The following is a 13651-nucleotide window of genomic DNA, read 5'->3' as shown; positions in this document are numbered from 1 at the left end:
ACTATTGTTCAGAAACAATGAGCTCATTTGGTGTGTTTTGGTAAACCGTGAACTCGACATGGCAAACACAAATTCTCTGTGATGCAGCGACATGCTGACAACAACGGTTCATTTTAGCTCGAAGCACTTTCATGTAAATTGAGATTTTGAGATAATCAATCTTAACCTCACATCGCACTCGTCAGATGCTTGATAAGAAAGTGGCAACAGCGATTGTAGTGAGATTGTGTCAGACGAATTCATTTGCTTATTTGTGTCCTTTTTTAAAGGTCAGGTGTTTAATATCTGCACCACTAGTGGCACTGAATAACATTTTCAAAAATATGGTTGCTAGGGTGTTGCTTTGAAGTTGCTAAGGTATTCCAAGTATTTTAGTGGGTTTGTATGCGGTTGCTAGGGTGTTCTGAAAGGTTGTCAGAGTGTTGCTATGTAGTTGCTAAGAGTTTCTGAGTAGTGTTTGCATGTTTGTTTGTGGTTGCTAGGGTGTTGCTTTAAAGTTGCTAAGGTATTCCAAGTATTTTAGTGGGTTTGTATGCATTTGATAGGGTGTTCTGTAAAGTTGTCAGGGTGTTGCTATGTAGTTGCTAAGAGGTTCTGAGTAGTGTAAAACGTTTGTGTGTGGTAGTCAGGACGTTCCTATGCAGTTGCTAAATTGTTTTGAGTAGTAGTCTGTTTGTGGTTGCTAGGGTGTTGCTAAGGCTTTCTGACTGGTCTAGTGTGTTTTTATGCATTTGCTAGGGTGTTCTGTGAGGTTGTCAAGGTGTTGCTATGCAGTTACTAAGGAATTTTAAAGGTGCAGTAAGCGATTTCTGAGAAACACTGTTGATATTTGAAATCACCAAAACAAACACACCCCTATCTTGATAGCCCCGCCCCCAAATTCACTAACATGCAATGCAACCATAAGCGCCGATTTCTTTTTTCGGCACACCGATAGCCCCAGTTCTTCAGTTACAGAAACGGAGCTATACATTCACATGAAACATACTGACATCTTCAACGGGCAGCCTAATAAAAATATTCTGAACGCTCAGCATGTTCACCTACGGTTTGGTTAGAAACACATGCACCTTTTCATTTTTTATATTCATCTCTGCATGAACAAATAATGACTTAAACATAATATTCTCACTTAACAATGAGCTAAAATAGAACAAATAATTAAACTGCTCCAGATTCTCAAAACGGACACAAGACACAAGTTACAAACACGGACACAACCTAGACACAAAAAATTATATGAAACATATTGACAGCTTCTAAGAAAAATATTATGTATACTAAGCTTTAAATTACAATTGAAAAGCATACTTTTTTAAATCCAGCTCTACATAAAAAAATAACACAACATTTTGACATTCTTACTTAACGATTAGTTAAAATCCAACAAATAATTCCCATTTCACCCAATCTTCAGTTACAAAAAACGGAGCTAAATCACAAGAAATTAATATAAAGCATATCGACAGCTTCTATACGAAATATTATGCACGCACACACTAAGCTATAACTTCAAATTAATGGTGCATATCTGGCGTTTTTTTCATGGGTGCTCGGTTATTTCAGCGCCTATGCATGCAACACAGGCACCTCCCTCATCATGAGTGGACACGCCCCTTGCTAGTGATTGGCTACAAGCGTGATTTGGTGCTCGGTCCGATCCACTTTCAACAGCTTTTCTCAGAAATCGTTTACTGCACCTTTAAGTAATTTTTAGAATATTTGTATGCACTTGCTCGGGTGCACTGTGAGGTTGCCAGGGTGTTGCTATGCTGTTGCTAAGATATTCTAAGTGGTATAGCATGTTTGTTTGTGTTTGCTAGGTTGTTGCTAAGGTATTCTACGTAGTTTAGTGGGTTTGTATGCATTTGCTACAGTGTTCTGTGAGGTTGTCAGGGCATTGCCATGCAGTTGCTAAGATATTCTGAGTAGTATAACATGTTTGTTTTTGGTTGCTAGGGTGTTGCTTTGAAGTTGCTATGGTATTCCATGTATTTTAGTGGGTTTGTATGCGGTTGCTAGGGTGTTCTGCAAGGTTGTCAGGGTGTTGCTATGTAGTTGCTAAGAGTTTCTGAGTAGTATTTGCATGTTTGTTTGTGGTTGCTAGGGTGTTGCTTTAAAGTTGCTAAGGTATTCCAAGTATTTTAGTGGGTTTGTATGCATTTGATAGGGTGTTCTGTAAAGTTGTCAGGGTGTTGCTATGTAGTTGCTAAGAGGTTCTGAGTAGTGTAAACCGTTTGTGTGTAGTAGTCAGGACGTTCCTATGCAGTTGCTAAATTGTTTTGAGTAGTAGTCTGTTTGTTTGTGGTTGCTAGGGTGTTGCTAAGGTTTTCTGACTGGTTTAGTGTGTTTGTATGTGTTTGCTAGGGTGTTCTGTGAGGTTGTCAATGTGTTGCTGTGCAGTTACTAAGTGGTATAGCATGTTTGTTTGTGTTTGCTAGGGTGTTGCTAAGGTATTCTGCATAGTTTAGTGGGTCTGTATGCATTTGCTACAGTGTTCTGTGAGGTTGTCAGGGTATTGCCATGCAGTTGCTAAGATATTCTGAGTAGTATAAAATGTTTGTTTTTGGTTGCTAGGGTGTTGCTGTGAAGTTGCTAAGGTATTCTGAGTAGTTTAGTGCTTGTAAGGTTGTCATTTTTAGAATGTGTTCTCTGTAGACTAATGTGCTTGTATGCAGTTGCTAGGGTGTTGCTAGGCAATTGCTAAGGTGTTCTGAATAGTTTGTGTTTGTATGTGATTATTAGTCCGTTTTTTTGAATGAAAACTTATGAATGGCTTACTTGTAATCTGTGTACATTTAACTGGGATCGGAAAACCTGTTTTAACACTGAACAAATGAATCACATCATCTTTCAGTTGCGTCAGATGTTCTATATCTTCAGCTTTTCTGTTTGCCTTTAATTATCCTGCTTTTATTCATCATTCTCCTGCAGAAACGTCTCAGAACCCACAGGGATAAAGCAGGCAGAATGTAGCTGTAGTATTTTGTGTGCTGTCGAGGTTGAGCTTGTTTCCTGAGCAGTGAGCGGGAGACAGTCCTTGTTGAAGCCCTAGAGCCTGAAGATCTCCCACTCATTAGTGTCACAGCAGGGTCAGGAAACCATGACTGAACTCATCACTTTTGCCAGTGTCTCTCGCTGCATCACTGTCAAAGCACCGTCAGGACCATCAGATTTAGGCAGCTATTATCTACAAAAGGGATGAAGCCTGTTCTTTAAATTGCTGTTAGTTAATTGGATTTTCTTACAGTGAAAGTGTGTCGACATCAACCACGTGTCAACATTTTTTCTTGCTTTGAATATGTGAGGAATTGCGATCAGCATATCATCTAAGTTGATTAGGGATCAGGAAGATGCATTTATTTGTTCAGAAATACAGTAAAAACAGTAATACTGTAAAATATTAAGTACAATTTAAAATGGCTCTTTAATATTTGAAAATATTTGAAAATGTAATTCATTTCTGTGATCAAAGCTGAATTTTCAGCATCATTACTCCAGTCTTCAGTGTCACATGATCCTTCAGAAATCATTCTAATATGCTGATTTGTTCATAATATATTATTATTATATTATGTTGAAAACAGTTGTGATGCTTCATAATTTTGTGGAAACCATGATACATTTTTTCAGGTTTCATTTGAAATAGAAATCCCTTTTAACATTATAAATGTGTTAAAGTATTAATTTCTATAAAAATTTTTTAAAAATCCAACCCCAAACTTTTGAATAGTATACAGTATATATGATTACCATATAAATACCATTGGATATTAATTATATAAAAATATCATTTCAGATATTATACTATTACTTTTTTGGTATTTTTATATTTATTATTTTTTTTTTATGGTTTGTCTACCCACAGATTTACACAAGATATGGGAAATGTTACACGTTCAACTCTGGTCTGGATGGAAACCCCTTGTTGACGACTTTAAAAGGTGGAACAGGAAATGGGCTGGAAATCATGCTGGACATTCAACAGGATGAGTACTTACCGGTTTGGGGTGACACAGGTAATCAATACATTAAAAAAGACATCAGTGATGGTGTTTCTCATAATTTATTTACTGTTGAAGAGCCACCATTTCATTCATATTACTAAAGTGTTTCTTCAATAATTTTATCAATTCAGAAGTTTCAGACAGAAAGTTAAATAATATCCAAACATGATGTTTTAAATGAAACCTTATGACAATATGCATCACATAGGCTTGAAATGCTGCCACATTTTAAATAAGATAAAAACAGTGCAGGTTTCTTGGTTCAATTATGTTCCAAAAAGTAATATTTCAAAAAGACAAGATACATCATATCTGAAGGAACTGATATGCAGCATTGCACATTAGCATAATTCACCCATAAGTGGCCGCCCCAAAATGATTTCACTTGTGGTAGAACATTTGAATGTGGAGATAACAACGTTAGGTCTTTTTTTTGGTCGTTTTTACTGAGTACACCTGCCCCATTACTGCTGCGTCAGACGCCTCGTTCATTTTCTGTGGCATGCTGCAATTTTTCAACATAATCATGCACAGAAAATAAATACGAAACAAAGAGTAACGAGTATCAAAGTGCAGTTTAATCAACTGTAGATGACATGCGGTCAGTGTTCAGAATTGATGTACTTGTATGCTAGTGAAGATTACGTATTTATAATCTATTAATCTTAGTCATTTTAATGGCTCTAGAGGAGACTTTTTATATTCAGAGGCAGTGACAAAACATGGATTGGCATTCTGGATAAAGTAATTATAAAGTTCATTATAAAGTCATTATATATATGCCTCGAGGCGGTAGACATCAAATCTCCCGCTCTGTAAATAATCTTGTTTAATGTCTCCCCGCAGACGAAACCTCGTACGAGGCGGGCATCAAAGTTCAGATCCACAGCCAGGACGAGCCGCCCTTCATAGATCAGCTGGGATTTGGTGTGGCCCCTGGTTTTCAAACTTTTGTGTCTTGTCAGCAACAACTGGTACATAATGCTACACATATCACATTTATCACATGTCCTTATATCAGCTGCCCTACTTACTCTCCATCTACACCATCATCTCTATAAACCTGGAGAAAAACAGACTTTTTAAATTTGCACAAAATATTAAGCAACACAAATGTTTTTAATATTGATAATAATAATAAATGTGACCCTGAACCACAAAACCAGTCTTAAGTCGCTGGAGTATATTTGTAGCAATAGCCAAAAATTCATTGCATGGGTCAAAATTATTGATTTTTCTTTTATGCCAAGATCATGATCATGTTCCATGAAGATATTTTGTAAATTTCCTACTGTATATATAGTAAAACTTAATTTTTGATTAGTAATATGCATTGCTAAGAACTTCATTTGGACAACTTTAAAGGCAATTTTCTCAATATTTTGATTTTTTTGCACCCTCAGATTCCAGATTTTCAAATAGTTGTATCTCAGCAAAATATTGTCCTATCCTAACAAACCATACATCAATGGAAAGCTTATTTATTCAACTTTCAGATAATGTATAAATCTCAATTTCGAAAAATTGACCCTTATGACTGGTTTTGTGGTCCAGGGTCACAAATGTATGCAACTTGTATGCATACAAACTTCTGTGCAGTAAAGTAACAGTGGAGATTTAATAATAATGGATATTGATAATAATTGCATTGTTTAAATGCTTTAAAAGGTGCATTTAAAATGTATTAATTTACTATTTTTTTATTTTATTTAGTTAGGTTTTAAACACATTTTAAAACACAAAATATAAATGTCTACTTTTTGTTAAATATGTAAACAACTTTTAAATATGTCTTAATTTGTGCATTTAAAAAGTGATTTATCTATTTTTATTTGTGAATTACAAGGTGCATTAATTATTATTTATTAATCGATTGTTTTAAGTAATATTTGTGCATTTAAAAGTGATTTATTCATTTCTATTTTGTATTTGTGAATTACAAGGTGCATTTCAAAATTATTTATTAATTTAATTTCTCAAGGTAATTTTTTTATTTAAAAATTAAATTAAATTAAATAGACATTTAAAACTCATTTCATTCAACTACATTTTAAATGTCTTGTTTTAGTTAAACAATATTCATTTGTTATTTAAATACTATTTATCTTATTTAAATATATTAAAGAAAATGTTTAAAAAAAATATATATGTCTGTTAATTTAAAAATGATTTCCATTTTTAGTTTTGAATTATTAAATTGATTCATTAATATTTCATTTTTAAATGTTACTCCTAGTCCTCCACAGTGTTTCTGTTATTGAGCCATGCAAGCAGTGTTTATTTTTATGCATGGTTGTGTGCACTGAGGTCATGTGACTCCACATGAGTATCTAATTCAGTTTCTAGGGAGCACTAATTGGCAGGAGGTCAGGAAAAGCGCTCGTTTACAGGCTTCAGTGGATCAAAGGCAAAAGCAGCTCTCACGGCCAAGATCCATATGTCTTCATTAATCGACCCTTAGCAATAGATCAATTAGCTGGAATAACCAAGTGCTAAAGGCAACTGCGCACTCCTAATCTTGCTTTCAATTTACTGACCTACATTTTCTACTTCCTCTTCATTTTTAACTTCAAAGCACTCTGAATCCATCATAAACTCTCTATTACATGACGCTTTTTGCAGGCGACTTCAAAAAGTGACTTAATTTAATGGGAGGATTATCTTCTCTACTGGTGCCATTAGATATGCAAAATGATATAAAATCCAATTATATTTTTATAAGATTCTTATTAAAAGGCTCTTAAATTTAATAAGAAGAGAATAATATAATTTTAATGACTTAAGAAATGAGCAGCAATGTTGCTTCCAGTAACTGAACTGTTCCTAAGCCCCGCCCTAAAAACGTTACTGACCAGTCCTGCCTTAGCAACTGTTAGTCAATTAGTCAAGCTTTTTTGTTCTTTTCTAGTGGATCTGTGTTTGTATCTTTATTTTGGAAATTATCCCAAAAAAAAAATACTCATTTGCATATTGATTAAGGTCATTGCAGTGTCTTTAGTAACTAAGAGTTTAATCACTTTCAAATGAGGCTTTTCCCTTTTCATGATTTGATTTATTAATTTATTATTCAGTTGTTTTATTTAGCTATGTTTTACAGTTTTAAAGGTCTATTTATTTTTCAATTTAAAAAATATTTATTTATTGTATCATTTAATTGAACTACATAAATTGTTTTAAATGTCTGTTTATATATATAAATTGTTTATTTTTTTAAAAAACATTTTTAAATAAATAGCACTTGACTCATTGAAAAATGGCAGATAAAAATGTTGCACGCACACACACACACACACACACACACACACACATGTGTGTGTATATATATATATATATATATAAAGAAACAGCATTCATTTCTTGTTTAGCAACAGTAACCAAGCGAAGAGTTCATATCTCTGGTTTTCTTCAGGTTTCACTGATTTCCATCATGTTCTTTCTATGAAATTTTGCATTCAAAACTCACATGCTTTTCTAGATTGTGAAAAGTGGCTGATTGCAGTGTGGGTTTTATTATATTCAGCTGATGTCCTCTGCTGTTAGTCCTTTGATTGCTGTGCTCTTTGGCTCGGCTTAGTGTGTTTTGATTTGTTATTGAACAGCTTTATCCTGCCACTAATGAATAAAACTTTATGTTCTAGCTCCAGTATCTTCCTCCGCCGTGGGGCGACTGCAGATCCGAACCGATGGACTCTGAATACTTCTCCACCTACAGCATCACGGCCTGTCGCATCGACTGTGAGACCCGCTACCTGCTCGAAAACTGCAACTGCAGAATGGTGCACATGCCAGGTGTGGAGGCAACACATTACCAGACAGACCAGACCTTTACTGCTTTAGCATTTAAACTGTAATTCACAGTAGAATTAAGCAAGAAGCTTATATTTTGAATAGATTGCAAAAAATAGTGCATTTTCATTTCAATGCCCATATTAACAACTTTTATTTTCTTTGATACATTTTTGAATGTGCAGATTTCTTAACTTTTTTTATTATTTTATTTTATTTCTGAAATAGTTTTTTTCTTTGGCAATTGTTTGGATGTGGAGTTTTTTTTTAATTAATTTTTTTTTTTTTATCTCTCCACACGCTTGCTTATTCACGCCTACAGAATTTTATTGTAATTTTAACAGGTTTAACTTTTTTCTTTGAAAGTAGTTTGGAATGCTGAGTTTTATTGTATTATTTTTACAGATGATTAGCAATTTAAACAACATTTTGTCTTTTTTTTTTGCTTTCTATCACAGGCACCTCTACCGTCTGCACACCCGAACAGTACAAAGACTGCGCTGATCCAGCTTTAGGTAAGAGGACGTCAGGATTGATTTGTGTATTTTCATAATGCTATGTATTTCTATCACTGAAACGATGACGTCATCAGCCCACGTCTCGCCGCTAGTCAGACACCGCTACATCACTTAACAGCAACAAAAACATGAACAAACACTGAACGATTGTCTTTTTATTAACTAACATTAACACAGATTAATAAAGGTATTGTTCCATGTTCGTTTGTATACCGCGCGCAATATTTATGCGCATAGTCCAAGTCTTCTTCTCTGTTTTTAGTGTATCTCTGTGGCAGAATTACAGCGCCACACACTGGTCTGGCATGTATACTACATCGCTTTGTGTCGGTTTCGTGGTTTCGTGTGGACGCAGATATTTCTTGAGACGAGGGGAAAAAAAGATTGGATAGGGAAAGCTTTGGCTTCGTGTGGACGTAGCCTAAATAATGATTAAAGTCATGTCAGACTTTTGCAGATTTTATATGATGATGTAATTAAAATATGCTTATGCTAATTTTCTTTTTAATAATAGTAATAATAATAAAAACAACAATACTTGACAGATTTTCTAGTGGAGAAGGACAATGATTACTGCGTTTGCGAAACGCCGTGCAACATGACTCGATACGGTAAAGAGCTGTCCATGGTGAAAATACCCAGCAAGGCTTCTGCGAAATATCTCGCCAAGAAGTTCAACAAAACTGAACAGTATATTGCGTGAGTTTACATTTTAATTTGTTAACTACACATTGAATTCGATTTGATTTATTGTGTTGTTTTTATTCATGTCCTGGAAAGTTAATCTGAACAGCCATTCATTGCATTTAATCTTACAGGGACAACATATTGGTGCTGGATATCTTTTTTGAGGCTCTGAACTATGAGAAAATTGAACAAAAGAAAGCATATGAAGTGGCTGGATTACTTGGTAAGTGCGCGGAAAATTCACAAATTCTACACCAATATGGAAAATAGAGTTGCCTTTTAATATTTCATTTTTTATTATATTATATATTCTTTCAGGTGACATTGGTGGTCAGATGGGTCTGTTTATAGGAGCCAGTATCTTGACAATATTGGAGATATTCGATTATTTGTATGAGGTCTGTTGCGTTCTAGCTTGTCTTATTTGTCCTTTTCTTTTGCTGTAATGTGCTCATGGTTACAAATAATTTGCTGACAGTATATTTTATAAATGTTGCACCATTTTTCAGGTTTTTAAGGACAAAGTGCTGGGACATTTTCTACGTAAGAGACGGCCACATCGCAGCGCTAGTGACAATCTGGTAATTGTGCTTCCTGTGTTGCTCTGCATGCGCAAAAAAGACTGTCATTGTGATGACACAGAAATGTTTTTTGCTTGTTTGTTGTTGGGTGTGCTGATATTTTTATCATTTCTGTTTGTGTGGATTGTCCTCTTGAATGCTGCATGCATCTACTTGCCTTTTGTCTTTGGCTCAAATTCTGGGAAATGATTGATGAAGATGGCCTTTCCACAAAAGACATCGGCTCATCTTTGAATAAGGACAAATGTCAAAACCAGAAATGGGGAAGTTTTAGAAATGTTAAGCATGTTCACTGCCCTTCGCTTGTGACAAACCTTGTATGCGATTTAGATCAAATTAGCAGATGATCTGTGCTCTTCAGAAAATCAATTAGTTCTTCTGAGTGAAACTCATGTCACCTAATTAATATGCACAGCCCAGCTAATAAGGTTTATATAAGTTTTCTCTCTGTCCTTCAGATCATGCCTATGGCCTTGCAGGCTATACATTGGTTGTATTCAATACTTTATTTTAATTTTGGAACTTTTTATTTATTTTATATAAAAAAGTCGACAGTAAATTAGGGATGAGAAAGGACTGGGATTGAGACTTATCGCTTGTGATCTGTCAGTGAAGTAGTGTTTATTTTATTTATTTACTTCAAAATGTTTTATTTATTTAGTTAGTTAGGAAGTTGGAAGTTAATTACGTTCTTGAGCACCAAGAACATTCTGGTTTCAAGATTTCTTGTCCTCACTGCCTGGATTATAACACTGATGAAGTGAAGTTTCTTACCACGGCAGGATAATATTTCATCCAAGGAGCCTTTTTTTCCATGTTCAGATCAACGTTTTTACAAAAACATTACAAATGTCATCATTTACTCATCCTCATGTCATTCCAAACCTGTTTGACTTTCTTTATTCCTTCCATGGAACACAAAAGAAGATGTTCTGTGTTCTTTTGCATAAAGCCCAAGCATATAATAATCAGAGGCTGTCAGTCAAGCTCTTATAAAGGACAACAATTCACCTAAAAGCACTACTATTGTGACTTCTGAAGGACTCTTTATGGTGATTTTAGGTTGTTTTTGAAACTTGACAGCCGTGTTGCTGTTGTATGATAAAGAACTGTTGCAGAAGTTGAGTAAATGATGACCGAATGTTAATTTCTATACAAATTGCAGTATGACAGAATATTGAAATAGTGTACCACAACATCAGCGTCATTTACCATTATCATATCATAGCAGACAAAACAATCCATCATCTACCCCTTCCCAGCATGCACCAGGACATCACTGATCAAACATTAAAATACACTAACATGCCTTTAGAATTAACATAACGAAATTAGTTTAGGTAAGTTTGGTATTCAAAATGTTTACCACTATAAAGTATGCTCATGATTTTTAAATCGTAGTTCATGGCAGGTGCTGTTTTATATTATGTTTTGAAGTTATTAGCATCCATTAAAATAATTTGATCAAATGATTAACTTTAAATAATATATGTAAAATGCATATTTTAGAGAAACAACATGATTTTAAACGGTTGGGCCATTGCTTTTTCAGCGCTGTATTATTTTGTCATAAATCTGGTGAAGGTCAATTCATTTTCAAATCAAATGAAAAATATTTAAAATATATTTTTATATAAATGTAATTACATATGTTAAAATATATTTAATTAGTAAATATATTTATTTAATGAGAGATATTTAGTTTCATATTTACAATACAGTAAGTTGGAAGTGAATTGGCCTCAGCCTGGGTTTGGTCATCTTCATCTCTTTCCATCATGTTTATTCCAGGATTTCCCCGAGAATCCCACCAGCCCTGGTGTCACGCCTAACCATGTCCCCAGGTAGCGCCGCCATTAATAATATTCCAGAAGCATTTCATTGTGTCCTTGCATTATTCACGCCATTTAGAGTCTCTTCCCTTCGTGACATTTAATGTCAGTAGTTCTAGACATGCACAAATGTCATTGTTACGCATTCTAAGATCCCTTTTTCAAAACCCTGTAGCTTTCCAGATGGAGATGATGTTTTGCAGAAGTTCAGGTAAAACGACACCTGTAGCTTTCACTTGCTTTTATTCTCAGTTTTTTCTTTCTTTCTGTTTTCCTCCCAACATGTTTTGTCTCTTTCTCCCAAAAATGTTGCTGTTTTACATCAAATATATATATTTTTTGTATCGTAATTACACTACTGTTCAAAAGTCTGGGGTCAGTGAAATTACATATGAAGAGTTCATTTGCAAAAACCGATAAACGCCCCTTTCAAAAAAAAAAAACGAGCTGATTGCCGTGCATTATTCTCCACATATAGCGCGATCTGAACCCTAAACACGTTTTGTCAAAAAAGCTGGTTTTTTTATTGATATTACTTGGAATGCACAATAAATAAAACGTGATTTCTGAAAAAAAATAAAATAAAATGGAGTTATCGGTTTTTGCAAATGAACTCTTCATACATATTACAATTATATGTAAAATATAAAAATAAAATATATAATTAATACATTAAATTGGTCAAAAGTGACTGTAAAGACATTTACATTGTTACAAATATATTTGTTTTCTTTAAATTTCTATTTATCAAAAAATCCTGAAAAAAAAATCATCTCAGTTTCCACAAAAATATTAAGCAGCACAACTGTTGTCAACATTGATAATAAAAATAAATGTTTCTTGAGCAGTAAATGAGCATAGAATGATATTCTGAAGGATCTTGTGACACTGAAGACTGGGGCCAGTTGCATAAACTTAGCCACCAAGTTAAGACTGTGTCTTAAGAACTAGTGTGACCAACTAGCAGTTGCCAAGGGGAAATCAGTCTTACTTTTCCAATACAAATAAGACCAATCTACCTTTTCATAACTGAATTTAAAAAGTTATGACCAGTCTTGAAGAAAAAAAATGAGATGACTAACTTTTTAAGACTAGTCTAAACAGTTTATGCAACCGGCCCCTGGAGTAATGCTGCTGAAAATTCAGCTTTGCATCACAGGAATAATTTTCATCTTACAATATATTCAAATAGAAAACATTTATTTTAAATAGTAATATTTTTTTCACAATTTTACTGTTTATGCTGTATTTTTGATCAAATAAATGCAGCCTTGGTGAGCAAAAGAGACTTGTTTCAAAAACATATAAAAATAAAATCTTACCATCTCCAAATTTTTGAACAGTATTGTGTATGTATATATGGTCTGCAAAAACGATTAGCAAAAATGTTTGAAACCTCATCTTAAAAAACGGGAAAAAAAGCGACAGTATGTTTTTAAGTTAAGGTTGCTTAGTGGAAATATGTGCACGTTAATACTGAATTTCTCAGGCTTATATATCATTAACAACGGCAAACGTTTCCAGCCTAGTAAAGATATGGTCTGGAGACAGGAAGTAGTTGTAAGTTTGTACACTGGTTGTACACTGATAAGTTAAGAACTATATTTGGTACGTTTTTGCCTGGTAGACGATGAAATGATTCCTGCTGACAAAGACAAAGACTTCTGGTTCTCCGTTTTATGTATTCTATAGTGACGACACCAGGGCATCATTATTATATGAGCAACATGCTGTATGTCATATGGAAAGGTTTGTCTAAGTGAAAGGTCAAGATTATATTTGGTTGAAGCTTGTGCTATTTTGAAGGACTCGATGATGTCTGATAGACAGATGAATGATGAAACAAGGTGGAAATGTGATGGAAAAGGACGTCTTATAAGAGAAAGTTCCCATTTATAACGCTCTTGCTTTGAATACGGCTCATTGCATGAATTTTTAACATACCCACATGAAATAAATTTGTGTATAGTCATTATGTATTAGACTGTAATCCAAGAACTAATCTGAATATTTTAGTGATAAACAAAGCAATGTTAAGATGATATAGGAAATGCTGAGCGAAGAGGAGACAAATGTCCCAGAGCTGCAACTTTATTGGTTTATTTCAGACAGAGCAATTATTTTCACCCAACGACACCTTTCATAAGTCTGTCTACAAGACTCGGCTTATGAAATATGAAAAACAAGCCTACTTGCCAGAGGAATTACTGCTACTCTGTTTCTTTGTGAAACTGCTGTTT

General features: G+C 34.3%; 1 protein-coding gene across 2 annotated transcripts in view; it reads left to right on the top strand.

Annotated features, from left to right (window-relative positions):
- The window catches only part of LOC107717233 (acid-sensing ion channel 1-like), an 87228-nt gene that overhangs the window by 70803 nt on the left and 2774 nt on the right, over window positions 1-13651 (top strand). Inside the window, exons 5-14 of one of the 2 annotated variants that reach the window (XM_016523925.1) lie at window positions 3869-4019; window positions 4854-4981; window positions 7646-7796; window positions 8252-8308; window positions 8857-9010; window positions 9130-9221; window positions 9317-9396; window positions 9508-9579; window positions 11371-11423; window positions 11587-11622. In XM_016523925.1, coding sequence (XP_016379411.1) covers window positions 3869-4019; window positions 4854-4981; window positions 7646-7796; window positions 8252-8308; window positions 8857-9010; window positions 9130-9221; window positions 9317-9396; window positions 9508-9579; window positions 11371-11423; window positions 11587-11622 — 974 coding nt within the window. The remainder of the gene's footprint in view (window positions 1-3868; window positions 4020-4853; window positions 4982-7645; window positions 7797-8251; window positions 8309-8856; window positions 9011-9129; window positions 9222-9316; window positions 9397-9507; window positions 9580-11370; window positions 11424-11586; window positions 11623-13651) is intronic. The other variant, XM_016523919.1, reaches the window with a different exon arrangement.

Source organism: Sinocyclocheilus rhinocerous, unplaced genomic scaffold (assembly GCF_001515625.1).
Source record: "Sinocyclocheilus rhinocerous isolate Xijiao unplaced genomic scaffold, SAMN03320098_v1.1 scaffold1694, whole genome shotgun sequence".
Lineage (NCBI taxonomy): Eukaryota > Metazoa > Chordata > Actinopteri > Cypriniformes > Cyprinidae > Sinocyclocheilus > Sinocyclocheilus rhinocerous.
This window is presented reverse-complemented; position numbering and strand designations above follow the sequence as displayed.